General features: G+C 47.0%; 1 protein-coding gene across 2 annotated transcripts; it reads left to right on the top strand.

Annotated features, from left to right (window-relative positions):
• The first annotated feature begins 1,367 nt into the window (after positions 1-1,367).
• TSC22D2 (TSC22 domain family member 2) lies at positions 1,368-27,928 on the top strand. 2 transcript variants are annotated; one of them, XM_068144918.1, is made up of 4 exons: positions 1,368-4,049; positions 18,898-18,969; positions 24,483-24,534; positions 25,650-27,928. In XM_068144918.1, the coding sequence occupies exons 1-4, from the start codon at positions 2,065-2,067 to the stop codon at positions 25,908-25,910; spliced, it is 2,370 nt and encodes a 789-aa protein (XP_068001019.1). In that variant the 5' UTR covers positions 1,368-2,064; the 3' UTR covers positions 25,911-27,928. The 2 variants fall into 2 exon arrangements, with proteins under 2 accessions (XP_068001019.1, XP_068001020.1); XM_068144919.1 differs by lacking the exon at positions 18,898-18,969.

Genomic DNA, 27,928 nt, shown 5'->3' with positions numbered 1-27,928 from the left:
TTGTTACTTGGCAAGACATAAACTGGGACACCGACCCTAGGCTAGTGGAGAAAACCCCACTGGTCATCTTCTACATGTGGTCAAACCAAACCACCAGATTCCCATGAATTACACCAGACCATTTGCACCAGGCTGGTGAAAACAATGTCAGTGCCCAAAGAAATGGAGACTTGGATGATCATCAGAAATCTTTCCTCCCTGAGAAGAAACGAGGAAGGTGTGATGGGATAATGAAGGTAGGAAGTTCAAGGATGGAAATATCCAGTTAATGGTAGATGCTTATGGCATGAATGGACACCTACATAAACAACTCTTGCACAAGTCCTCTGGAATTTGGGCTAACACAGTTGATATGAAATTCCAATTAAAGATGGGAAGAAGAAAAGAAATAGAAGTGGCAGGGCATTTGCCAAAGGCTCATGTAATCAGCATGCTTGATCTTAACAGATACATTTACCAAGGTGGCTCATGCCAGAGGAACTCAAAACTCTTTTCTAACATAAATGAGCTCTTGTATTGTTGATGCAGGAGGTTTAATCTCTGTTGGAGTTAGAAGTATTTGGTATGACATCATACTGGAAAGTATTACTGAAAACAGATACAGAAGAGATGGACTAACATGCAAAATTGCTAAATAAATCAGAGCTTGGCCGAAGTGCTGCGTTTACAGGGAACACTGAAGCTAGCAGTGGGGATCCTCTGGGGAGATCTTCTTGTGCCCTTCCAGTGCTTAAAGGTGTCAGGAAGAGAGATGGGGGCAGACTTCTTAGCAGGCCCTGTTGCAACAGGAGAGCTGTACACTGAAAGAGGGGAGATGCAAGTATAAGGGCATTCCTTACACTGAGGGCGGCGAGACCCCTGGCCCGGGTTGCCCAGAGAGATGGGAGATGCTCCATCCCTGGAACCATCCCAAGTGAGGTTGGTTGGGCTCTGAACAGCCTGGTGTAGTTGCAAACGTCCCTGGGGCTGGACTAGGCCTTTAAAGGCCTTTCCAACCCAAACCATGCCCTGATTGTAGAACGAGCGTTTGATGCAGGCCGACACAAAGCCCGGGTGGGTTACTGGTGTGAATGTTCACACAGGGGCCAGATAACTGCACGGGAAAACCCTAGCGGCGGCCAGATATCAGAGACGCGGAGCAGTAACGAGTTGCTTTATACGTTCTGTCAGAGATTTCCCGGAGTGGGCACCTGCAGAGGCTGCGCTGGCTCCCCGCGGGCCCGGGCTGCCCGGCCGTACCACCGCCACCGGCGCAGGGCACACAGGGCGCCAATGGGGCCTTCCAACCGCCGCCACACGCAGCCCCGCCCGCGCTGTGTGACGTCAGCACGCCGCCGCGTTGAGGGGCGTGGCCGGGCCCTTCCCAGGGTGCAGCGCGGCACAAGTTGAGCCCCATCTTGGGCGAGGGGCAGCAGCAGTCCGAGCCCGCGCTCCCGGGGCCGGCGTAGCGCAGCGGGGGCCGGACGCCGCCACACTATCACTGACGCTGCTGCCGAAGGGCTGCCTCGAATCCTCTTCCTCTTCGCCGCGCCTCCGCCCTCGAGGGTTTAGTGGGGGGTGTTGCCCGCGGGGTTTGCCCGCGGGCCGGTTCCGAGCAGGATGCGCTTGGCGCTGGTCTCCAGGTAGAGCGCGGAGATAGGGCGGAGGGTCGGGGAGGGGGGAGACGGGGCCTCCTAGGCCTCACCCGGCCGCCGCCGGGCCCTTCAGGCGGGGCGGGCCGCCGGCTCGCTTCTGCGGCTGCCGCGCCCGCCCGGGGCCCGCGTCGCGCCGAGGCCGGCAGGAAGCCGCGGGGCGCTCGGCCGGTCTCGCCGCGCTCGGAGCGGGGGTTGCGGCGAGGAGGAGGAGGAGGAGGGCTGCGGACGGGGAGGAAGAGGAGGAGCCCCGGCCGCCCCCCGCGCGGCCCGCGGCCCGCCAGCGGGAGCGCCGCGGCCCGGCCGCCCGCCGCAGGAAGCAGCCGGAGGATGTGCGGTAGCGCCGGGGGCCCGACCGGCACGTTGTGACAGCTCGTTTCGGCACCGCGCTCGCCTCGCCCCGGCTGGCGGAGCCACTCCCCGCGGAGGAAACATGTCCAAGATGCCGGCCAAGAAGAAGAGCTGCTTCCAGATCACCAGCGTGACCACGGCCCAGGTGGCCAGCAGCATCACCGAGGACACCGAGAGCCTGGACGACCCGGATGAGTCCCGTACCGAGGACGTGTCTTCTGAAATCTTTGATGTTTCCCGAGCCACGGACTACGGCCCCGAGGACGTCTGTGAGCGGAGCTCCTCCGAGGAGACTCTCAACAACGTGGGCGAGGCTGAAACTCCAGGCAGCGTCTCTCCCAACCTCCTGTTGGATGGGCAGCTGGCTGCGGCTGCTGGTGGGGTAGCTGCAGCTCTGCCGGCTGCGGCCCCCAACGGAGGGGCTGTCCCCAAGAGTTCTGCTGTGCCCCTGCCAGCTGCTGCCTCTGGCACCGCTGCAGCAGGAGGCAGCAGTGCTCAAACCGCCTTGCCCTCCACAGGGCCTTCTGCATCTGCTGCTCCTGGGACGCTGTCTCAGACAGCGGCTGCTACGTGCAGCTCGCGCTTCAGGGTGATCAAGCTGGACCATGGTACAGGGGAGCCCTACAGGCGAGGCCGATGGACGTGTATGGAATATTATGACCGGGACTCGGATGGTGGCAGTGTCCTGAGCAGGACTGGAGATTGCATTAGACACAGCAGCACCTTTGAGCAGGCCACTCAAGACAGGGACAGTGGCCTTGGCGCCACAGGAGGTTCCGTTGTGATCTCGGCTGTGCCGGTGTCGGCCCATGGCCCCGATTCTATAGCTGACAGTTCCCTGGCTGCTGTGTCACAGCTGCTCCAGACAGAGAAAATGAACCAGTCTTCTCTACAGCAACCTAGTTTTGTCATTGGGCAACAACAGCAGCAGCAGCAACCCATAGGTGGGGCCATGCCTCAAAGTACTGCTCAGCCCATGTTTCCTGGGGCTTCAGTAGCAAGTCAGCAAATGATGGTGCCCCAGCAATCGCAGCCACAGGTAAACGCACAGGGTGTTGCGCAGGCTGGACCCAACGGGAAAGGCATGGCACCTGCCAGTGTGACAGTAGGGCAGCCGAGCGTTCCTGTGGCACAGCAGCAGGTGCAGCAGGCAAGCGTACCGGTGACTCAGCCGCAACAATTTGCTTATTCTCAGTCCCAGATTCCACCAGTGCATCTCCTGCCGACGCAACCTTCTGGCCAGACCGAATACATGCAGCACATGACAATTATGCAGTCTCAAGGAGCTATTCAGCAGGCTACTACAGGCTCTGTTCCAAGTACTGTGTCTTCTAGCCTTCCCGTGGGGCAGGCGTCCGGCCAGAACCCCTCTCCGGTGGGAGCGCCGGTGATGGGGGTGCCGGCACAGCCTGGCGAAGCGGCCGGGCAGGGATCGGGATTGATGCAGAGCGGCCAGACGCAAGCTGGTCAGGCTGCCGTTCCACAAGCAGGAGGTGTGGTGCAGCAAGGCATGGGGCACACAGGGGTTGTGCAACAGAAATCTGTGAGTCAGCATCAAATGGGTGGAAGCAGTCAAGTGTCCGGAATGCCTGGTGCTCCCCACGCCGTGGTCTCCGGAGTCCAGAACGTGCCTGCGGTTGTGCCCGGTGCAAGTGTGCCTAACGTGGCTGCCACCACTGCTGTTACTATGCCAAATGTCCCTGTTACGCTGGTCCAGTCCCAGATGAGCAGCCACTCTTCTGCCAGCAGAAGTGCTGGCGTTGTCCAGCCGCAGCACGTCGGACACTCGCTCATGCAAGGCACACCTGCCAGCCTGCCACAGGCCGGCCTGGGACAGTTTCAGACTCAAGCTCAGTCCTTAGTAGGCCAGATTGATGATACGAGAAGAAAATCGGAACCCCTACCTCAGCCACCACTTTCTCTTATAGCTGAAACTAAACCTCTTGTGAAGCCTCCCATTCCAGACACTCTAGCAAATCCTCTTCAGCTACCTGCAAGTACTCCTATGAACAGTCTTGCCAGCTCTGTGTTTGGCATATCTATTCCTGTTGATGGTGATGAAGACAGGTATGACTTATTTTATAATGCCATAAAAATACCTTAAGGGGGGATAAAGAAGAAATAGTTAATTTTCAGGCTGTTGTCAGGTGGTTGTTGTAAGGCCATATCTTCAGAAACTCACACTGAAGCTTGCCTGCCTTACTTTATTTTAAGAGTATGAAACATACCAAGGTATTAAAGTAAGTAGTGAACTCTACTTGTTCTCAGGCTGTGAGGGTGACTTACCTTTCTCACAGAGTAGGGCAGAAAGTAGCCTGAGAGCTGCTTAATGCAGAGATAATAGGACCTCTCCCAGCTCCAAGACTGAAAACTGTCTCTCTGCACCCAGTTGCTCAGGATGTGAGGAGGTCTGGTCTCTCTTTTTCCCTGAAGGCATCATGAAACACTCCAAAGACAGCTGGGCTAAAAAGGGCTTATCAACACTGCTGTATTGCAGTGGTGTTAAAAATAGAAGTCTGGTGCTATCTTGGGGCCATCAAGTGAGGAATCTTGGAAAACCTCAAGGCTTATAGCACAGATTCTTGGTTTTTATCCTGCTGTTGAGTTTGCACAGTATGGCATCAGTTAGAAAAGTAGGAAAGTGCTCTCACATGTGGATAGGAATTTGTGTGGCCTTGCACAGTGGAAGCTCCACAGCTAATGGTCCTTTGTGCTGACAAAAAGGGACACCACTTACTTGGCAAAGATATGGATGTAGTGAGGAGTACAACCTTACCAAGAGTTTTCTTCCTAGGACAGTAATTGGGAATTATTAGTTGTAACAAAGGTGTGTAGTATGGTCAGAGTCATCACAGGGCCTTGGGAGGAGGCATGCATCTGACTCTTATTGCCATAACCTCAGGCTGCTCTGCTGAGTAGTGATGGCTAAAACTGTTCTGAGTGACTTCTTGGAGAGAAGGCTTCCAGTGTTTGAGTACACAATAGCATTAGCATTTGCTCTTGGGATTGCTGCACCTGGGAGGAAGTAAGAGTGGGCTCTGCATACTTGTGGTTTTATAAGTAGGAATAACACTTCATGAGGAGGTCTGATGTGCTGGGTTCTCCTCTGAGCCTTGTCTCACAGACTGCCAGGCTTCAAAGATGATAGTGTTGCTGGGACCACCTTGTAGTGAAGCAGTTGTGAGCATGGGGTAGGGCATAGTGGATGGAGAAGCAACCTCCGAGACCAATCAGTCTTCAGAGAGTTAAATCAGCAGTAGCATTGGCCTTGTGCTCTGGAGCTTTGACTAATGCTGTGTTTGAGGTGGTAGCTTTGCTAATACCTTTAGGACAGCAAATGCTGTGTTTTGGAGTTGTGCTGGTTCTGGTTGGAGTGGTGAAGGACTTAAACAGTTAAAATTGTCTCAGTTGTGCCTACCTTAAGAGGATTGCTGGCCCAGCTGACAGCCTCTTCTTTGTGCAAATAAGGTTAGATTTGGAGCTGGTAGGGTGTGTTTTTTTTTCTCATGGCTCAGTGTATTATCAGAAGATGATTTGTCTTGTGTTTAATCATTCTGATGATTAAGGAGTCGGCAAGGAATGTATCTTGCTTTCATTTTGCATAGCTTTTAAAACTTACTATTTACATAAATGGCAGTAGCACATGATTGTCTGTGACAAATGGGTTGCTTTATGTAAGGTTAAGGAGAAACTTGTCTTACTAAGACCTGCAGGCTGCTAACTTTTGTCTTGCACACCAGTGAGACAGCTCTTGGTACTCTTTACCCTGAGCAGTGATTTTTCTTCTATTATTTATCTTTTTTTAAGCTTGTTTTCATAGCTCAGGCTTTGAACTTGAGTCACCTTGCAGCATGGCTTCACATGGTCTTCATTTCTGAAGAAACTCTTTCAGGAACTTGGTTCCGAGAACTAGAAGTAAGAACTCAGAATGGGCCCTAGGCACAGAAAGCTTTTTGACCTGCCACATGCTGAGGTTCAGTAGGGAAACTAGCTTGTGGTTATCTGAAATGTGTCCTTCTTGGGTCCACTTCTGCACTGGGTGATAAAACCTTGCCGTTTGCTGAAGTGGGACATGGAGCAAGGAGCTACATGGTGTGAGAAGCTCTCCCAGCTTGGAATGGTTTTCCTTAGTAATGGTAAGCAACAAAAGCTTACTATACCTTGTACAATGTAGGAGGTGCATACAGGGATGGTAGATCTGAGTTTATTCTTTGCTCCCCTCAAGCAGTTACCTGACTTCTGCTGGAAAGTAAAACCCCAGCAGCTTGTTAAGGCTCTTTTACCACCCTGGTTTGGCTTTACTTGCTGCAAAGGCTTTAGTATAAACTGTCTCCTCCTTGTCTGCTGTTCTCTCCTTACTCCTGCTTGCTTTCCTCCTTCCAGCCATTTAGAATGCACCACTACTCTCATGGGCTTATGCCCAGCTGCTTTATCTGCTGCAATCAGTGGTGAAATAGTTAATGAAGACCTTCAAGTGTCATTAACTGGCTGAGGGCTGACACTCCGCTAAAGCTAATAGGGCGCAAAGGGAGTTCACACATCATGAGTCACTGTTTCAGGCTGCCTGCAGGCTCAGGAAGCTGAGCCTTCGTTTTGTTTAGAGTTTGTTTTGTGATTATTAGAGTTAGAAGCTTGTGGAAACTGGGTTTTTTTTAACCTCAATATTAATGTTCAACATAGTCAGGAGGTCATTGAGTAGACAGTGAGTAGGTATCTACATTTATCCTGACACCTTCCCTTCAGTTTCAATATTTGTCTGTACTTGAAGCTTGACAGACTCATGGAGATCATTCTCCTGTTGTCATCTTCTAAAGCAGTGATTAATCAAGGAATACTCTGTAGCTCTGGGTAGCTTGGATTTATCTAGCAAGTCATCTGCCAAGCTGAACATGGAGAACTGCTTTGAAGGTAAAATAGGATGGGAATTAATTGAAAACAGAATGTGAGAAATACAGTGAGCATGGGACAAAGTTCTGGTGTGTAAAGCTGGTTAGGTCCTATCTACTGAAGAAGGTTCTTTATATTATTTCTGTCTTATGGCCTACTGGTTTAGGTCAGACTATGTCTAAGGTAGAGGTGTAGGGTTATATAGTTTGATACACAATAGTTCTACATCTATAGGTAAATAACTCCATACAGCTGACTTTTCTGCAAGACCTTGCCTGGAAACCTGACTTCCTGTTCTGATAGCCCAGTGTGCTTTCACTGCTGTGCTAACTGTGGCTTTTGCATTGACCTGATGAACAACTGAGAGTCAGTTAGTCAAGAAAGCCTCTCTTGGGGCTGAGGGGAGACAGGGCAGGTAGGTCATCCAAAAGAACACATTCCTTTTAAAAAGCAAAGCTGCTTTTCCAGTCTAAATTGCTAAGCTCTAAAAAAGAGAAACATGTTCTGTGGAGATCATGAAATATCTGCAGCAAGAGTTTTATTTTCCTCTCCAAATGTGGTTACAAGTAGAATAAACTGCAGCAGTAGTCAAAGATGGAGGAAAGAGGACTCTTACTGAGGCAGGTATGGATATTGCAGCCCATTTTGAGCTTGGAGTCTGACAAAGAGTATAAAAGCACAGGTGGAAGTGGATCTCAGAATTGCCCCCACTCTTCATTTGCTGGGCTTTCACAGCAGTGTTATCTCCAGACTGTGGATGTAGGGCAGTCAGAGTACTGGGAAGGTTGTGAGGTTGGTGTGCATTGGTTATTCTACTCACCTTTGTGCCCATGCATACACAGAAATTGTCCTTGACAGGCATAGTGTTCCATCTGGCTTAATAATTTTGTTCTGGCTCTTAGGGGAAAAGAACTATGTTGCCTCTGTGAAAAGAATGTTCCTGAGAAAGTTTGTTCAAGCCCTCCTACATGTTTGGCAGACTTTGGGGGCAAAATGTGACTGGGCATGTTGGAAAAGGAGCAGAGTCTAGATGATTTTCCAGAGATAGCTGACCAGCCTGGACTGTGCAGGCTGTATTCCAGGAACACTGATGAATGGCTGCAATTGTGGACTGTCCACTACAGCAGCTTGACTGCTGAAACCTGCCTGTGCAGAGCTCTTCATAGCATCTGTCTCTGCTCCAGTCAGTCCCATGTTTGTGTGGTGAGGAAACTGGGCTCTGGAGAACGTGTTTGTAATGCAGGGGCAACGCTGGGCACAGGCAGTGATGTAGCTCTGGTGAGGGTTTCTTTATGTGTTGCCCCAGATGCCTGTTTTATTGTACTCATGAAGAGAGTCATCTGTGAATAGGTACCAGTGAGCAGCATTTCAGTTGCTTTGAGTGCTGTCTCTTTTTCACTTTGCTCATAAATTTACCAGAGATTTGAATTCTTCTGCAGATGTAGACTGGAATGTTTTCAGGGCTCCTCCTGAGGGACTGTGTTTAGGAGTGTTTGAAAATGGAACATAGACAGATGTGCTCCAGAATGCTGAGTGCCTTCAACTCAACAGCCAGAACTACAGCTTTTGAAGGCCAGTTGAGATAGAACTTCCAAGGTGAATGTTGCAGTTGGTGGGAGCCTGGGATGGTTAGTGCAGACCAAACTCCAGTTAGCTGGGTTCTTTTTTTTGCTGTATTTCCTGTAACAAAAATGACACAAGGTAGCTCCAGCACCACAGCAGTCCCTCAGTGATGGAGAGCCTGTCCTGCCTTGCATTCAGTGTGAGTGTCTCCTAAAAAGAGCACTCTGTTGCCCATTTGACTGCTGTCTCCCAGTTTAAACATTCAGATGCCTTTGCTAAGGAGGAGTCAATGCATTCTTAGAATTAGAGAACTAGAAGTGCTGCAGATGAGGTGGTTATTAAAAGGAGGAAAGAGAGGAAAACACTTGAAAGAAATTCACACAGTGAACCAGTTAAATTTCTTTTAAAGGCTGTAGTGTACCAGCTCTGACATGAAGGCTTCTCTGTGCCTCCTACCCTGAAGTATTCTGCTCAGCTGCTGTGGGTTAGGTTTTTCTGCTCCCCTACAGAGGAGTGCAAGTGTTCCATAGCTTATTTCTGAATGCTGTCTTGTGTGGTAGCCATAACAGCTTGTGTTTCAGGGAAGCTTTTTTAAACTTCTTGTGAAAAGCTGAATATTGAAGTGTTTGGGTTTTGGAGCAGGGAGGAGTGCTCCCAAACTGCTGTCAGACCACTCAGGGGCTGGCATTTCTCTTAGGCTGTGAATTTTGACAGGAGGTGCTGCTGATCTTTTCTGAGTTCAGGTGACAGTAGGCAGGAATTGGTCCCCTTGCTGGGCTGGGTATTTGAATATCAGCCTGTTGAGGCTGTATATTAATGTTTGAGTTCTAAAGCTGATGATTGGCAGCTTCTGTGGCTCATGGAGGACGCAAGCCTGGCTTGTGCTTTCTGTATGTTGGCAAAGATGCCATAAGAGACTTCTGTGAGACTCCTCCTGCTACAGTGCAACTGGCTTAGTTCTGGGAGATAAATCTAGATTGCCAGCCACAGGTGTCTGCTTTTATTCCTGCATTTGACAAAGTGTAAAGATAGAAGTATTTATAGAACTGCTAAAGCTACTGTCCTCTGAGAAGGTTCTGCAGACATGAAAGGTCACTTGAAGTGCAGTGTGAGGTGTGTCTTCATTCCTCCTCTTGAAAAATCCATCTTTAAACTTGATGCTTTCTAAATACAAATGTGTATTGAGTGCTAGTAAATTCTTTGCATTATGGGACAACCTATTTATACTCCTTGCAGGGTAGGTGAGTTACTCAGCCACATGAAGGACAGCTGGATGCTTGTCTTAATTCCATTTTGCATGACAAAAAAAATTATTCCAAGAGGTTTTTATGTTTTGCTTTGGGTTTTTTTGTATCTATCTGTTCTCCTTTTGAAGCTAGGAGTAAGGTATTTGTATTGTGACAGCTGGCTTGAAAGCCTCTAAGAGCGCAGAGGGAAGGTAGAAGTATTAATTAATACCACAGAAGAGGTGTCAGCTGTCTGTCACAGTGACAAGTGATGTGTTTGGTACTCATTAAAGATTACAAACTGAAATACAGATCTGTCTCAGCAGCAGAAGCCAGTCACAGAATCACACAAACTGGTTGAGGTTGGAAGGGGCCTCTAGAGGTTGTCATCTCCTGCCCTGCTCAAGCAGAGCCACCCAGGCTCAGCTGCCCAGTGAAATATCTAGGTTGGACACGATGATCTCGAAGGTCTCTTCCAACCTGGTTTATTCTATTCTAAGATACTTGCTACCCATCTAGATCCAGTTCAACTTGTTTAGTTTACTAGGGTGGTTGGGGTGGTCATAAATAAGGGTTAGAAACCCCCCAACATTCCCAGGATTAAAAGATACCTTGACCAACCCTACCAATGCCTTTTAGAAACACTTTCTTCAAGCCATGCTCTCATCTCCTTATGGTCAGAACTTCAGCTGAGGGCAGGCTCAAACTTGCAGGGTTGTAAAGAACTTGTAAATGGTATGGAAAGGCAGACAGATAACATTCATAATATAGTGTGTGATAAACCATGCTATACAGGATCACAGGATGTTAGGGGTTGGAAGGGTCCTCCAGAGATCATCCAGTCCAACCTCATCACAGGTCACACAGGAACACATCCAGATGGGGCTGGAAAGGCTCCAGAGAAGGAGACTCCACAACCTCTCTGGGGAGCCCATTCCAGTGCTCTGTGACCCTTAAAGTAAAGAAGTTCTTCCTCATGTCAAGGCTCTAATATCTTGACTGCAAAGCTAAGTCTTTAATTTCAAATGTTTGCTAATAGATGCTTTCTTGCCCAGTGTCACTTACAGGGGGACAGGTGGGATTTGGCTGAGTCTGCTTCAATCTGCTTTCTCCAGTGGCTTTTTACTTCTCCCCCCCAGATACTGAAATATTTTGTTGTCAGAACCCCCAGCAACCACTTGCATTCATAGAAATATCTGAAACTGCTGCAGTGTGACTTAGTGGGGGGGAATGAAAAAAAGAAACCTCCTTTTGGGGTTGTTTTCTTTGAGGATGAATACTCAAGCCAGCTGTAGCAGACTGCAAGACCACTTTCCCCAGTAATCAGAAGCAGCTTTCCCTTTCATCCATAGGTTGGAGGAAATCTGGCTTTGTGGGCAGAGCAGGCAGTAGGGAGCCTAAGCCTCTACAATAACGTCTTCATACATATTAATAAATGACTTTTTCTTTACCAGCCAAGTTGTGTAAATAATATTTTTAACAGTTTTGACATCTCTTCCAGGTTTTTTGTGTGTATAATGCAGTGCTGATAAATGTAGATCTTTTTAGTTCAGAAACAGGGAGCTGGTGTTGGGTTTTATTAACCCCTTTCATCCAGCCTGTCACAGTCTGCATTTTAAGTGCATTCCAAGCTTGCTGTCTTGAATGGGATAATTAGCAACAGGATAATGAGGCAGAAGGCTATTAACTGGCAGATTACAATAGATGCTGAAGGAGTGATTACAATAGATGCTGGGAGCTGGACTCAGTGATCTCTGGAGGTCCCTTCCAACCCCTAACATTTAGTGATTCTGTGACTGTCATCTCTTCTGAGGTGGAGTTCAAGATGTTTGAGACCATGTAAATTACTTTCAGTATTTTGTTTTGTCTGGGGGGTTTTGTTTGGTTTTGTCTGAGTTCATCCAAACATGGGTAATATTGATGGGCCTTTCTGTGGCGTTTCCTGAAGACTTCTTAGGAGTGGTAAGAATCCATGACTGGGTCAAGCAGAGACTTTCTGCATTGCCATTAAGATGATCAGCTTCTAATCTGCAGTGGCTTCACTTTGAAGATGTGATCCTGAAGCCAAGCTGGATCCTCCCAACAAGAATTGGAAGTGACTTTGCTCAGGGAGGAGACAAGTCATTAGTAAGAGGAATCTCACACTTGTGTGTTTTGAGGAGAGTCCCTCAGATTAGTCCTTACACGGTCTGTGAGATGATGTAGTTAGAATTCAGGCTGACTGACAGCCCTCACAAAGCAGCTTTGCTTTATTAGCACACAGTGTTTTAATGAGCGTGGCCGTGAGGATGCTGTCTGCAGAGAGGAGGAGCACAGAGCCTTGGTTACCTGGCTGGAACAGAATTAGTTAGGAATGAACTGAGAGTGCACCAAGTGTGGCTTTGGGACATGGGAAGAAGGTGTATAGAGAATGGAAGAGATCATCAGTGATTCCTGAACAGCCTTAGGGTTGTTATGATACCAGGATTGTCCGTTATACATCACTCCTGAGCCTTGGGGGCCAATTTCTGGGACCTGAGGGAATTGGACCCTGGAGTTCTGAGTTGCTCTTGTGTTGTTCCATGGTTAGTGTCACAGAGTCCTTTTGAACTCTTCAGCAAGGCTCCTTTAGAAATACCCAGTGATTACCTAACCAGGTCATTTTATGTTTAATTACTGCCTGCTGTTCCTTAGTTACATCTTAAGACAAGGTGCCACCCTGTTCGGAATGCAGGGCTCTCTGAACAGGAAGCCTGATGTCCTACTGGCCTCATTCATTTTTTCCAGTGTACTTTAACTTCCTTTAGAAACTTGGACTCCTGCTTTCCAAGAATGTACTAAACTCAAGGGAAGTGTCTCATTTTTCCCTGTTCCTATGCTCTGCTGATTTTTAGTGTCTGCCAGAGGCTTCAAAGGCAGAAACCACCAAGTGATGTTAGTCAGAGAAGACTTGGAATTACTAGTAGCACTACATGGTAGGACTTAAGTGACTAACTGGGTACAGCTCCATGTGAAACCCCCAGGCTGGTTAGCTCCTGTAGAGCAAATCTTTATGAACCACTGAAGAATGCTCTGGACTGGCTCTTCTCTTCAATATGTAGTAGAGGAGACTGCCCTGATTTTACAGCTAGGAATGTTGCAGAAGACTTGTTGATGTGAAATTATTGTAACCTGTTGAGCGAGCTGGCATTCAATAGTATAAAATGCTTGATGGCTTTGGGTTTTTTTCTTAGATCAGATTTTTCTAGTCACATTCAAATCCTTTGGGGTAGGGGGAAAAAAAAGTACTAGACAGGAAAATGTTCACCAGAAGATCCTCATTTATCAGATTATGACTTGTTTTGGAAGCTTGGGACATGCTTTCAAATACAGCCAAGCTATAGCATCATGGACTGAGAAGAAACTTGAACCACAGTCCTGGCTTTTGGTCTGGTTTCTACCTTTGCAATCTTTGTGTAGATTTGTTTGAGATTTGAACATTAAACTTGCTGCTATTTTAGCAGATCATAGTGAAGTAGAGAAGTGAAGCTGGATTCCCTTCTGTCTCACAAAATCACTATCACCTCAGGTCAACCAGTTTAGCAAAGACATGAAATGGTGTAGAGCATCTGCTCTAATATGGCACAAGACTCTTAAAGGCTTTGAGTGTGTTTTAAAAGGCAGTGGTGAGCCTAGTGTAAAAGTGTTTTCTGTTCAGTGTTGAATAGTTGTAGAAGTAGGGGCAAGAGAAGAAATTGTTGGCATCTGGGTGACTGAAGAGAATGGTGATGATGTCCTCAGGTGAGGCCATGTGTTGATACCATCGACTGCACTTTGTTCAGTGTGCTGGAACATGTGAGAAGCTTCCAGCTGTTGTCAGTAAATAGTCAGATAATTCACTGCACCCCCTCTGGTCTGACCTTTCTTCTTGATTGAACCTGCTCTGTCCGTGCTGCATTCTCATTTCCAGCTCTTGTCAAAGTGGCTTAATTCTTGTCCTTAGCATTCCTGGGGGCTGGAAGAATGTTGTTGTCATCCTGGAGAGAGCCAGGCCTCCAGAGCAAGGGAAAGCTGATGGAAGCACCTCAACAGAGCAAGCAAGTCATCAGGGAAATGCATCTGCCAAAACTTCTTACCTGGTGCACTTGAGACAGTTGTCTCATTCACTTCTCCTGAGACACTTCTGGGCAGTGCAGAAGATTGTTTTCAAAAATCCTCTTGAGAGCAAGGTGAAGAAAGTGTAGGCTACTGCTCTGATACCTGCTGTGGAGAGCAGGCTGCAACTCTGGTGCCAAAGGGCAGTTCTTTCCCTTGAGATCCATGCAATTTGCATGGCTTTAAGGAACTACTTGGACAGAATATGTAATCAAACACAAAACTCTGTATCTTTAAATTGGAGGTTTTTTTTTTACCCCCCTCTTAATTCCATATTGACTTCCCCACATTTGGTCTTGGTCAGTTTTCTCCTGCAGAACTTTGTACTCCAGTTCTTCTGGTTTGTAGGTGGAGTCTTGCAGAATAAAGCTGATTCAAAGCTGCAGTGGCTTTAAATAGAGGGCAATATAAACAAAGAAGTGAAATGTCTTTTAAAAGGAGAGGGATGGAGAGGGAGCTCTGTTACCAGTGTAAACATCATCTGGAAATGTTGTAAACTTTACTGGGAGTTTCCTGATCAGCTGTGGTCAAACAATTGGGACCCCCCTGCCTCCCCTGGGTTCAGATTCTAACACAAACCATGTTCTGATGTGGAGACCAACTGTGACCAGGCTGCAGTGCAGGTCCTAGATGGTAAGCCCACATGATAGCATCTTCTCTTGGATAAACCTGGCTGAAGAACACCTTTTAATTACAGACCATTGTCAGGCTCCTGCAGCTCTCTGTATACAGCCAGAACCTTCTGTTGCATTCCCAAGTCCCATTGCTGTATCCCTGCATGATTAATGACCTTGCTTCTGAGACTAGGAGCACATTCTCATCCTAAACTTCAAGTGTGTGCTTTGTCTGCAGCTAAGAAGAATTTGCTTTAGAATGGTTATTTCTCACTTTCCACCAAAAAAAAAACCCAAAACAGACAGGAACTCTAGAGCTGAACAGAAAGGCTCTGTTTTGATTTCCAAGTATGAACATGCCTCTTTATTCTCATAGTTAAATTTGCTTCCTCTAGGAATTTATTCAAAGGCAACACTTCAGCTTTAAAGCTCTTGCTAGGGATGCCCTGAATTTGTAAAGAACTCTGAAAGATGGGCCTGGGAGCTGATCTGGAGGCTTAAGGGCCTGAAATTCTTTGGTGTAATGAAGGCTTGATCACTTCCTTCTAGAGTGACAAGGGTGGGAATCCCACCACTTCTTACAGAAGTCTTTTCTAGTCCTTGCTGATGGGATGAAAAGAAAAGTTCTGTTGTGTGCTTTAAACTTTCTTTGCTGCAGGGTTTATGCTGTACCAGGGGAGGTTTAGGCTGGATGTTAGGAAGAAGTTCTTCATAGAAAGAGATTGGCCATTGAGATGTGCTGCCCAGGGAGGTGGTGGAGTCACCATCCCTGGAGGTGTTTCGGAAGAGACTGGATGGGGTGCTTGGTGCTATGGTTTAGTTGATCAGATGGTGTTGGGTGATAGGTTGGACTGGATGATCTCAAAGGTCTTTTCCAACCTGATTAATTCTATTCTATGCCTAACAGGTATGAGCACAAGTTCTACTTTGCAGATCTCTGACCATGTGAAGCCTGTAACTGCCTCATCTCTTCTAAATGCTTCATCTTCCTACTTAACAATTCTGATCATTCTAGCTTTGTTTCCAATATGATGTGCCTTCTAGTGCCCTTACCTGGACTTTGATAGGTTTATATCCTTCTGGAGAGCTGGTGTTCAAAATTGGCCATAAAATCCAACTTGGGGGCTTGGAGAGGTCAAATAAAGAGAAATTTCAGTCCAGGGGGCAGCCTCTTTCCAGCTATGCCCTTTTAAAGGGACAGCCTGAAGTTTTGAGTGTTCAGAGAGCTGAATAAATTCTTGTGCTTGAAGTTTAGAACAAGTTTCCACTGCAGGAGAACCATCCTTAGAAGCTTTAACATCTGACTGTGGTGTGAATATTGATGTTTAAAGGATATAAATATAGTCTGTGTTGTGGGACTTCTTTATAGAGACAGGGAGGCCTTTTTTGCCAGTTGAGAGACAGTTGGAATGTTTAAATGTGCAAGGCTGTTGTCTGTCAGGGCCCCTGGCCTGGAACTGAGCCTCTCTGTCTTTGGGAGTAACTCTCTTCCTCTTTCCAGAGATGGAAGAAGAGCAGTGTCTGGGTGGAAGAGGAGGTGAGCTCTCCTCGGGTTCAGCATCAGGATTATTCCCTTTCTGGCTGGCTGCTGGCTTTGCTGTGTCAATCTCCCAGCAACCAGGACTGAGTCTTGACCTGCCAGAGACAGCCATCTGCCAGGGAGGGGACCTGAGGAATCTGCTGCTCTGCTCCAGGCTGTCCCCACATTTGCTTAGGGCAGTGTCAGAAGGGCTTCTGGTGTTTCAGCTGGGACACAGGAGAGCAGAGAACTTCTGTGAGCAGTTTGCTCAATTGTTTCTGCAAACTGAGAGGAGCTTTTAGCAATCCTCTAACTTTTTACTGTTTGTGGTTAAAAGCAGACATCTCAGCAGTCAGAAACTCAGTCTTGTTAGTTCAGACCTGCACTGGAGGCATCATTTAGGTTACCTCTGTGGATCTGCTTTTCCTGTTTAGGTAGCACACACACACACACAAAATTAAAATCTCATTAAAATGTAGCTACTGAGTAGAAAACATTCTCTTAGTTGTCAGGAGTAATGCAGGAATGATTCCAACAGCAGGGAGTGCAAATGAGAACTTCACCAGGAAAAGTTTTTTCATACCTTTCCAGATAGTTGCTCAAGAATAGCACAAGACTGTGTAGCATGCAGGGTATGGGTGTAAAAATAGCCCCCGTGGAACACGTGTGTGGCTATAAACCACAACTTTGCATAGCCAACAATAGCAACAGGGCTTTATGTGCTGCAAGTAAATTTATCTTGGAAGTTAAATGGCTTTCTATTTGCAGTCACTTTCTGAGGAAGAGGCTTTTTACATACAGACAGCTGACTGAGGAGGAGGAGGAGCTGGGGTGTGGCCTTCTCCTGGACAAAGGAATGCTCCTAATCTGCAGATGCCAATTGCTGAGTCCCTGGATCGCTCAGATGTCCTTTAGCTATTGTATTGCTCTTCCTGTGATTGTACTTAGTTGTCACTCAAGTGTGCAGTGCTTCTGATAGAAGCCTAAGTAGCCCCCACGGCGGAGTGTGGCGTCTATCAGCTTGCTCAGGCAACTTCCCTAGGAGGCTTTCAGCAAAGTTCTAGACTCACATGGAGTTATGACCATTTTTGTGTAAAGCAGAGTGATGAAGGTGGCAGAGGGAGTGGCAGACACTTCAACCAAGTGATTCCTAGTGACTGCTGATGCACAGGTATCCCTGGGATTGATAGCCTTCAGAATCAGATTGCTTCAGATGAGCCTTTTGTTATGGTGCTAATTTTGTGAGGGCTTTTGTCCTGTTTTGTGCTGTGGTTTCAACCATACAGTACTTGTATGGAAAGAATTAAATAACTTGAAAGTTATTTTAAGCAGTTTCAGCTAAGCTGTTGCGTCCTGTAGGGCTGGCACAGTTGTAACAGCACAAGGATGAGCTGCAGTGTTGGTGGCTTCAGGTAATGGCTTGAAGCAGCCACTGCCAGCAGAGTTCTGACTTGGTGTCTTGTACACAGCAAGTGTTCAGAGGAGGCTTTGGAGAGCGAAGATCCTGAAACTGCACTTGTGGTATCATTGCTGTCTCTGGGGCAAATGCATGCTGATGGAGGAGGGCCAGAGCTGTGCTGGGGCTTGGTGCTGGTGACAGGATTTGTGCTGTAGAGTCTGTTTGCAGCAGGGTCACTGATGCCTGTGCTGGAGGTGTGTGAGAGGCAGGGTGGTGGCTGCAGTGCTCCTGATTCACCACCTGGCAAAGCATCTCCAAGAGCAGTCACCTGCTGCACATCAGGAAGGGAAAGCAGGGGGATGACTGACATCTGCTTACAGCCATAGCTATGGTTTAGATTTTCACCTGCCTGTTCTAGCTTCACCTGGTTTCCAGTTGTAACTTACTCCATCATAGCTTGAATGTGGAGTATTTAGCTCTGACTTCCAGTGCCCTTCAGAGAACTCAATGGTTTGAACACAAAGTGCTCAGCAGAATAGAGATGTTGAGTTTGCAGAGATATTTGGGGGTTGTTTGGGGGTTTGGTTTGGTTTTGTCTTTCTGAAATATGAAAAATGTGACAGATGCCTTCCTGAGCTGAGGTGTTAAGAGTGGCATACAGCTTACCTATAGGAGATGTGTCTGGTTCTGGAACCCCTATCACAGGAAAGATCTGGATGTGCTGGGATGTGTCAGAGAAGGGACACAAGGATGACCAGAGGACAGGCTGAGAGAGCTGAGGTTGTTCAGTTTGGAGGGAAGGTTCCTCCAGTATCTGAAGGGGGCTACAAGAGACCTGGGGAGGGACTTTTGAGGGTGTCAGGGAGTGACAGGACAGTGGGGAATGGAGCAAAACTAGAAGTGGGTAGATTCAGACTGGATGTGAGGAAGAAGTTGTTCCCCATGAGGGTGGTGAGACACTGGCACAGGTTGCCCAGGGAGGTGGTGGAAGCCTCATTCTTGGAGGTTTGGAAGGCCAGGCTGGATGTGGCTGTGAGCAACCTGCTGTAGTGTGAGGTGTCCCTGCCCATGACAGGGGGGTTAGAACTGGATGATCCTTGAGGTCTCCCTTCCAACCCTAACAACTCTGTGATTCTGTGAGCTGCTCAGCATGACAGGAGATGTTTCATCAGTGGTTGTGCAGCTGTCTCTTTAAAACAGCAAATTGAAATAGCATGAAAATCCATAGAGCTAGAGGATTTCTTTATCTTTTTGAATCACAGTATCACAGTATATTAGAGGTTGGAAGAGACCTCAAGAGATCATTTGGTCCGGATCTAATTGAGGATGCCCCTGCTTACTGCAGAGGGGGTTGGACTAGATGACCTTTGGAGGTCCCTTCCAACCCAGACCATTCATATGACCCTAGCAGAAACCCATAGGAGGAGTAAGGCCTTTCAGCCATGAGACTGTTCTTCAGGCATTCTGTGAAGTCTGTAAACCTTTGGAGAGTAACTTGCCCTGTCTGGACAGCTAATTTTGAGGAGGAGGAGAGTTAGTGTCTTTTATTCCCTCCCCGTTTTCAACGTGTCTGTCTGATTCTTGGATCTCATAGGAACCCGTCTGCCGCGTTCTACCAAGCGTTCCATTTGAGCAAGTTGCGTGAGTCAAAGACCTTCCTGGATAGGTATGGATGCTTCAGTGTGGAATGCAGGCCTGCTGGGGGTGTGCATGAACAGCTTTGCTCCTCCCTTTGCGCAGAGCTGCTGCCGCTGCTTGTGTGGACAGCTTCCCGTGGGGCTTCCGCAGCCTGGAGGTCTGAGAGCAGTCACGGAAGTGAAGTGTTCATACTCAGACTTCAAACCAAATAAGTCTTAACATGTGACATGGCATTTATTTATTCATTTATTTATTTTTCCTTCCATCATGCATGTATCATACATAATGTGAAAGCTAAAAGAGTTTAATGCTAGTCAGCTACTGGCTGACCTCTGCTTAAATAGTACCGACAGGTTCCTTTTCCAGACGAAAGGGAACCCTTTGGCACTGCGGCTCTCGAGCCCTCCATCAGAAAACAAGCTGTGGAAAATGTTCTGTTTAAACAATTTTCACAAAGTGAGTATTTCAGCCTCCAAAGCAGGGAAGGAAGCCTTCTGGCTTGCTTTGGCTCTGCTCGAGCAGAGCTCGATGTGAAGCAGGCCTGACCCGTGACGAGATACAAGGACCAAGTAAATCCACTGAGTTAGCATTGAACTCACGGAAAGAAACTGCAGTTGTAGTGCAGCAAACATGTCAGAGATTCATTACTAATTCATCACTAGCTGCAAACTGCTTCTTTCCTGCCCTTCAATGATTTTTGAAGGGCTTTTTTTCCTTTGTCAGCATTAAGTTGAAATACTGGTGATGATGTGATCTCATGCCTTGTGGTGCTCCGGCTTGTCACAACACCTCTGCTTAACAAGCTCTGTAGAATATAGATTTTTTTTGTGTTTAGCTGTTCAAGTATTGATAACTATTTCATCATTATTCCGGCTGTATTTGACTTGAGAGGCTTTTCAACTTGACTAAACCTTTTAGAGCCTTGCTTGGCAACAATTTCTATACTGAACAAGAGTGATGGGTTAAAAGTAATGCTAATGCATCCTGCTTTTTTAGGGTGTTTTTTTATTGCTGAAGTGCTAGAAGCAGGCTGTTTCAAAAGCATACCTTCCTTTCCTAGCAGAAACTTGGACAAATGCATTTTTGCTTTAAGCTCTGGATAATGTCACTTTTCCCTGTATTTATGGAACAGAGTTGGTATTTAGGCTCCAAGGACTCTGTTATTTAACAAACTTCTGGGCTTCGAAGACGAATTTGGTTCTAGACCAAAAGCTCACTTGAAGGTCTGCCCTTCATCATTTGTGTCTCAATTTTTCATGTCTCAACTTGAAAGTCATAAGATGAGGAAACTGACTTAAAAAAACCCCAAACCAAACAACAAGAACACCACAACAAAACAAAAAAGAACCAGCAGCACAAAGCAGCTAAAATGAAATACTGATGAAGACTGAAGCTTCACAAATCTGAGATGTGTGCACAATGTGAAACTAGTTTAGGGAAAGGATAAATTAACACAGTGGTTTAGTTTATAGCTCACTTGTGAGCAAAACAAATATAGGAACACTTCAAGGTACCTTCCTGTTCCAGAAAGGTTGCTTGATGGTTTCATTTCAAGCAGTAACAAGGAAGGAGCTGGGGAAGCCAGGGGAAATGGCCTGGTTCAGGGATGTCTGTCTGAGATGGTGGTGTCTGATGCTGTTCCACTTCCAGCTGAAGCAAAGCAGGTCTGGTGGCTTCAAGGAAGAGTTGTCTCATGCAGGCTGTTGGACAAGACTCTAGCTTAGCATGGGTGCACCCATTTGAAGTCCCCACTGTGGGCAGTCTTCTTCCCTTGCAGGTTAGCAGTGTCAAGTGATAGGGTTTATGTGTCTGAAAGCAGGAGGTGAACAGGAGGGTAATTCTTGATGCTGTAGTTTAGAAGAGAGCAAGAAAAAGCAACAGTGCTCCTGTTCTGGCAATCTTTTGGGGGTGCCTTGCTGCTGAGGAACTCCTTGGGAAAGCAGTGTGCAGATAATCAGTGGTACAGCTGAATGCAGGGAGCTTTGTTACCGACTACAGACCCTGAAGCTCCAGCATGGGTTTGCATCATCCTGTCTGCAGGATTTGCAGGCTCCTGTGAATGTGAAACATGGTGTTCTCCAGTCTAGAACTCAGCAGTACCAAAGCAGGGCAGTGTATAGCTCTCCTAATGCATCCAGCATCCACGTACTTCATTTAATCACCTCAATGACTTTGCCACTTACCAGTTCTGTTCCCTGTTTCTTAGTCTGGATGTACAGGATTTGTCCAAGACCCTTCTGTGTCACTTTGTTTGCAAGATATTTGAAACAAACCAATCTACAATGGTGTGTAGAAGAAACAGACCTGAAACAAGATAGAATGGCAAGGTGCAGGCCGTGTTTGGTACCACACTGTGTAGCTGATGATGAGCTACAGCTAAGCACTGCTGTTAGCAGTCAAAGGCTGCTTTTCCCTTTGGCCTTTCAAAGTAATATGAGGGGGGAAAAAAATTACACTTTAGCCCCCAGGACTTTTTTGAGCAATCAAAATGAGGCTTTCTCAGACTAAAGAAGGGTTTGCCTCTCTGGTGTGTGAGGTGGAAAAATGTTGGGTTTGCATCAACACCTGGAACTGGCAGACTGTGCTAGGGTATCATGGTTGTTTCTGCTGACTGCAGACCTTGCCTTGTACTTGGTGGGCTTCAGACTACTCTTGGTAAAATCTCTTTGGCCAGAGCCTTCACTTAGGTGGCCTCAGCTTGGAGGCCCAAGTCAAAGGGAATTTGTTCTCTTAAATTCCACCATGTGTGGTAGGCAGCTGGCTGCAACAGCTCAGCTTGAGGGGAGGGAGGAAATTTGCAGGTACAGAAAGAAATAACATAAGTGTGCCTAATGCATCCCTTCAGCTGCCCTGTGTTATGGGATGTGGAATTGTGCTCACTGCAGCTTTGACAATGGTTGTCACACTTACATAGTTCTTGGAGCAATTGACTTTGCCTGCAAGCACAACATGGTAGTTGGTCTTGCTATAGAAGATTTAGGTGGTGTCCTTCCACTTCTGACTCCAGAGTTTGCCAGCTGAGCCATTGGGCATACAGGGAGTGGTATCTGTACAGGATGCATCAAACTCTTCCCAGTTTGATGGATGCTTATGAGGTCCAAAAAGGCAGACCTGGGGTTTTTACTTGGCCTTTCATAAGGACTGGGCTGTATCTCTAAACTTGATTCTGCAGCCATGGGATAAGCTATTCTTATGCAAATTTTAAGCTTGTTGTCCACAGCTAAAGATTTAAGGGAAATACAAAGTCCTAAGACATGGCAGCATGTTTAGACTGGGCCATAAGAATGGCTGGCACAGGAGCAGTCTGCTGCTGAGTGCCTTAAAGGAGCCATTTGCTCACTGGGAAGTGAGTAAAGGACAGAATCACATGGACTGTGCTCTCTTAGGCTTGTAGAACATGACCTGAAATAAGAAGATAAAGCCACATCTGACCAACTGCTGGCCACTGTGTGAAGCTCCTCCTGGGCTGGGGGAGCGGTGGCTGTGTGATCCCAGCCAGGGCAGGCACTGGATCAGTGCAGGGAGCAGGTCTGGGATCCTGGCTTGGGACATTGATAGCAGTGCAGACTGCTCTGGGGATCAGGACAAGAAGACTGTTGAAACACATACAAGCAGTGTGTGAGCTACTCAGCTTCCAGCTCTGGCTGCTGGTTGCACTTGAAGTGCAAACTATGAGTGAGAGGTCGATGGTTTCTCTGGCTGCATCCAGCTCAGCCCAGGGGAAGGGCAGCTCTTACAACCACCTTAGGAGCACTGTGCCCATTCAAACAGCAGGTAAGAGCTGGGGGACAGGTGGTGTACCCTGGGGAAGGTGCTTCTGCAGCATACCTCGGGGTGTGAGAAGGGAAAGGTACCTGGCTGGGCATGAAGATGATGGAATGCCCTAACTTTGAGCAGTGTCCTGGGCTTCATTTGTTAATCAGACACTGCCAAGTAGCTAAAACAGGAAGAGAAGAAGTCCTACTTGAACTAAAGTAATAGTGATAAAGGTGTACAACTGCCCTGTGAGGATGGAGAAGCAGGCCCCACTACTGCTGTTTCCTTCAGTTTTGTTGGTCTTTAACCTCTCGACAGGGTTCTAGAGTGGTGCTCATGATGGGTCCCAGGAGGGACACTGAGCAGTTCTGGGCATGTCAGTGAGTCTGAACACAGACACTTTGGGGAGTTTCAGATAGATCTGAACCACATCCATACAAATGGGAAGCAGTACTTAACCTTGTAAGGAGTGGGAAATTTTATTCTGAGGGGGTTTGCCATGAGTATGGCTCGAAAGAGGCTTAGAGGTCAGCAAGGCACTGGGACAGTTTTCTTGTGAAATGGGTGTTCAGCACTTGGGCTTTTGCTCAGTTGAGAAACAGAGGCTGTTAATCCCTCAGCCCAAAAAGCTGATTCCCTCTACTGCTCAGTGCTGGGCACTGGGTATTGGCCATTCTTGTGAGGGATTTCCCTAAACAGTGTCATCATTTTCCAGTAGCTGAGCTTGGTCTCATGTACATAGTCAGGTACTGCTGAGCACAGTGCCAGTGCTCATTTCAGAAAGCCTAGAGTGTTTTTGGTTTTGGTGACACTTGGTTTCAGCAAGTGCTGCCAGTTTTCTGAGGTGAGCTTCCAGGCCTGGCTGCAGACCTTGCCTTTTTCCCCACGCTGACATTTTGGACTGTAGCTGCACTCCACTGATAGCAGCTTGCATGGCTGGGGGAGCTTTATCAGCAGCTATCACTGATGGCCCTGGTGAGTGCTCCAGGAACTGCTGTCCCATGGCAGACACGAGCTGCAGAGTGCAATTGGACTGCTGTGAGCTGGTGCGGGAAGGTGGACGTAGGGAGCGTGGAACAGCGTAAGTGTGCATGTGGATGGAGTCTTCTGGAGGTGTCACCAGTGCAGAGCCTGGGGACAGCCACAGCCCAGGAGGACAGGGACACCCCAGGCCATGAAATTCTCTCTAGAGAGTGTTAGAAGTGAGTGACTGCAGCACATTTCTTGGGTGTTAAATGTGGTCCAGTGAAACCCAGTGAGTGTGGTCATGGAGCCCAGGGCTCTGGTCGTGTCTTGCATTTCTGCTGGCTGCCATCACTCAGCTGTGGAGTTGTAATCACAGTGCTGATCCAGGAACTTCCTAGCAGGAGAAGAGTCTTCAAGTAAAGCCAGAGAGCAGGTATTTGAACAGGTTTCTCCTTCAATGCTTTATCAGAGGAGTTTAGCAGTAAAGAGATGAGGATCCCATGAATATCCCACAACATTCATATCCCACTGTTCTCCTCAGTGAAGAAAGCAGAATGTGAGACAAGGAACCCAAGCAGTTAAATTGCTGTTCTGGTTTTGGGTGCCATAAGTGTAGTCTGAGGAATTACAGACCTAAGGAGCAGTGTCTCATGAGAGCTCTTGCTCCCCTCTTGTGGGGGAACAAAACCCCACAACTGCATCCTGAATTCTCGCACCTAAAGTTTTAACCTCTCTTTGTGGGAGCCCTGGGGGAGCCAAGGGTGCCTGGGTTCTGATCAGTGCTACAGTAATGCTCACTGTTTTCTCCTTTTCTTACAGTGCATCTGGTGCAAGCGTTGTTGCCATTGACAACAAAATAGAACAGGCAATGGTAAGTAATAAATGATCTCTCCTAGGATTAGTGGTTTGTCACTGAGCGTGAGTTTCCAGCTGTATTGTTTCTGTGAGTCTGGAACATCCCTTCAGTCAGGTCAGGCTGAAAAAAGGGCTTTCTGTATCAGCTCTGGGATGACTCAAACCAGGATTGCCTTTACTGTTGGCCCAGGAGGGTCCTGAAATGCATTTTCCTACGCATTTCATGTAAAAGACGATTGGACGTAACACAGGAGCTGAAAACAAACAGAGCATTTCAGTCACTTTAGCAAAGTTCAGCACTAATTTTTCTTGCTTGGAGCTTATGCTGTGATGTTCAACTTCAGTTGCATCTGTTTGATTTTTGCCTCTGCTGAACTGCAGGCTTTCTTATTCCTTCATGCTTGTTCTTGGGGCTGTGTAAGGCAGAGTCCTTGCTCCAGGTCAAAGCCTCAGAGCTGGTGTTTGCGTTCTGAGGGGCTGAGATCATAGAATAGTCCGGAATGAAGGGATCTCCAAAGGTCATTCAGTCCAGTCCCCCCGCAGTCAGCAGGGGCATCCTCAACTAGACCTTGCTGCCCAGAGCCTTGTTGAGCCTCACCTTGAATATCTCCAGGGATGTAGTTCCAGGCCTTGTTTCCAGCACAGTTGAGGTGACTAGAACCTGGTGCTGAATGCTGGAGACAAAGTTGCATGTGGGCACCGCTTTCCTGGGAACGACATGACCAGGCTGTCTGCTCCTGAAGGCTGATTTAGTTGTGTGTTTGCAGTGATAAATGCTTTACTTCTCCAGGCTTAGCGCTGACTTCAGTGAAAGCAGGAAATCCCAGGATTGGAGTGGGATAAACTGTCACAGGATGTTAGGGCTTGGAACAGGCCTCTGAAGATCATAGAGTTCAACCCCCTGTCAGAGCAGGACCATAGAATCCAGCACAGGAACACATCCAGATGGGTCTTGAAAGCCTCCAGAGAAGGAGACTCCCCAACCTCTCTGGGGAGCCTGTTCCGGTGCTCTGTGACCCTCCCAGTGAAGTTGTTCCTTCTCATGTTGAGGTGGAGCCTCCTGCGCTGTAGTTTATCTCCGTTACCCCTCGTCCTGTGGCGCGGTTGTAACCCTTGGCTTGTTCTTCGCAGGATCTAGTGAAAAGCCATTTGATGTATGCAGTAAGAGAAGAAGTGGAAGTCCTGAAGGAACAAATAAAAGAATTAGTCGAAAGAAACTCTTTACTTGAACGAGAAAACGCACTGTTAAAATCCCTGTCCAACAACGATCAGCTCTCCCAACTCTCAAGCCAACAGGCCAACCCCAGTAGCACTTCGCAGGCGCCAGCAGCGATAGCACAGCCTCCGCAGCCAACGCAACCTCCACAGCAGCCGAATGTCTCCTCAGCGTAAACGCTCCCCGCCTTCCTTGGAAACCACCCCCAGAGCAGCCTGTCCTGTTGTGCCACTGATGTTCTCTCTCCACTTGATATGAAAGCGAGTAGCCATTGCTTTGTTGTGTGTTTGGCCTTTTCAGTATTAGACAATCACTCTGCAAGAGCTGTCCCTCACCGCTCCACCGCCAAGCCTGGCCGGCGCCGCCTGGGGATGTCTTGGGAGGAGCTGTTAGCGCTTGGGGTGCGAGGAGCGTGCGCGTGGGGGGGGGGGGGAGCTGCATGAGCTTTGGGGGCTCTCCAAGGTTTCCATTTCCCGCCGGTTGCTTTGAGCCTTGCTCTCTGGTGAGGAGCAACCGCTCGTCTTCAGAGCCACTGTTCTTTCAACACGAGTAAACATTTGCCTACATTGAGTTTGGGTTTTTGTTCTGTTGGGGTTTCTTTTCCCCTCTCTTTTTCTTCCCCCCCACTCCCCCTTCCCCCCCCCATTTACATGTTTTATTTATTACAGGGCTGCTATTTTCATAATGTACATGAACAATGTCACAGAACTTTTTGGTTTGGTTTTTTTTTTCCCTCTCTTTTTCTTTTTTAATTATTTTTCCCCCCCCTTTGTTTTTTTTTTGTTTAAACAAATGCATGGGTAAAATGCTAGATGGGATTGCATTGGGTAGCTCCAATGCTTAGGCAATAATTGAACAAAAGAATCCTGGCATATTTCTAACACTAATGGGCAATTTACCTTCTTGGGTTTTGGTATTTATTTTACGGTAGTCAAGATCCAGCTTGAATGTAAAATTTTCTTTTCTTCTTGGTTCTTATTATTTCTTTATTTCTTTTTGGGGTTGTTTGTTTGGGTGGTTTGGTTGGGGTGTTTTTTTTTTTTGTATAGAGTGTAAGTATGAAGACCATAGTGCATCTGTACAGGTAGCCACCAGTTCTTGTGATATAATGAATAATTGATGGGCTGTTTTGATGAAGAAGACTTTGCTCGTTTCTACTTTGAGAGAGAGAAAAAAATTTGCCATGATTCCTCTGCTTTTGGACATTTTGTGTCATTATTATTTTGGGGTTAGTTTTTTTTTCCCTTCTTTCTTTTTCTTTCTCTTTTTTCTTTTTTTTTTTGGGTGGGAATAAAAAGCTGTGAAATTGTTCAACCTACTTTGTAACCAAAGAAGCAAAGCTGTGTAATTGAGGTTTGTTTGGGTTTTTTCTCCTTTCCTTCCTTTTATTTTTGTTCTCTCCTTTCCTTCCCTTTATTATTTTTGTCCTCTCCTTTCCTTCCCTTTATTATTTTTTGTCCTCTCCTTTCCTTCCCTTTATTATTTTTTGTCCTCTCCTTTCCTTCCCCTTTATTTTTTTTGTCCTCTCCTTTCCTTCCCCTTTATTTTTTTGTCCTCTCCTTTCCTTCCCCTTTATTTTTTTGTCCTCTCCTTTCCTTCCCCTTTATTTTTTTGTCCTCTCCTTTCCTTCCCCTTTATTTTTTTGTCCTCTCCTTTCCTTCCCCTTTATTTTTTTGTCCTCTCCTTTCCTTCCCCTTTATTTTTTTGTCCTCTCCTTTCCTTCCCCTTTATTTTTTTTGTCCTCTCCTTTCCTTCCCCTTTATTTTTTTGTCCTCTCCTTTCCTTCCCCTTTATTTTTTTTTGTCCTCTCCTTTCCTTCCCCTTTATTTTTTTTTGTCCTCTCCTTTCCTTCCCTTTCCTTTTTTTCCCCCCCCTTCCTTTCTTTCCATAATGCACATCCTTGATGTATTTTTTTTTTTTAGTGGTTGGTTGGTTTTTGTTTTTCTCTCATTCACGACTTTCTTTGCTGTCTAGCATGAATCTGCATGACCTATAATCTTTGAACCACTTTCGTACCTCATGTTTTTATCCAGCACTCTTTATTGTACTATGTAATAAGTCTGTGAACAATGTCAAATAAAGAAAGAACAGCTGGTGTTGGTGGAGCTGAAGCTAGTGTGCTGAGCACTAGTTGTGAAACAAAACAAACAAAAAAAAAATAAATGAAGTGAGCCATCTTTTGTTCATTTAAAAA

This window comes from Melanerpes formicivorus, unplaced genomic scaffold (assembly GCF_026170545.1).
Source record: "Melanerpes formicivorus ecotype bairdi unplaced genomic scaffold, bMelFor1.0.p_v2 SCAF_12, whole genome shotgun sequence".
Taxonomy (NCBI): Eukaryota; Metazoa; Chordata; class Aves; order Piciformes; family Picidae; genus Melanerpes; species Melanerpes formicivorus.
Note: the sequence above shows the minus strand (reverse complement) of the source record. Positions and strands in the feature narration are given on the sequence as shown.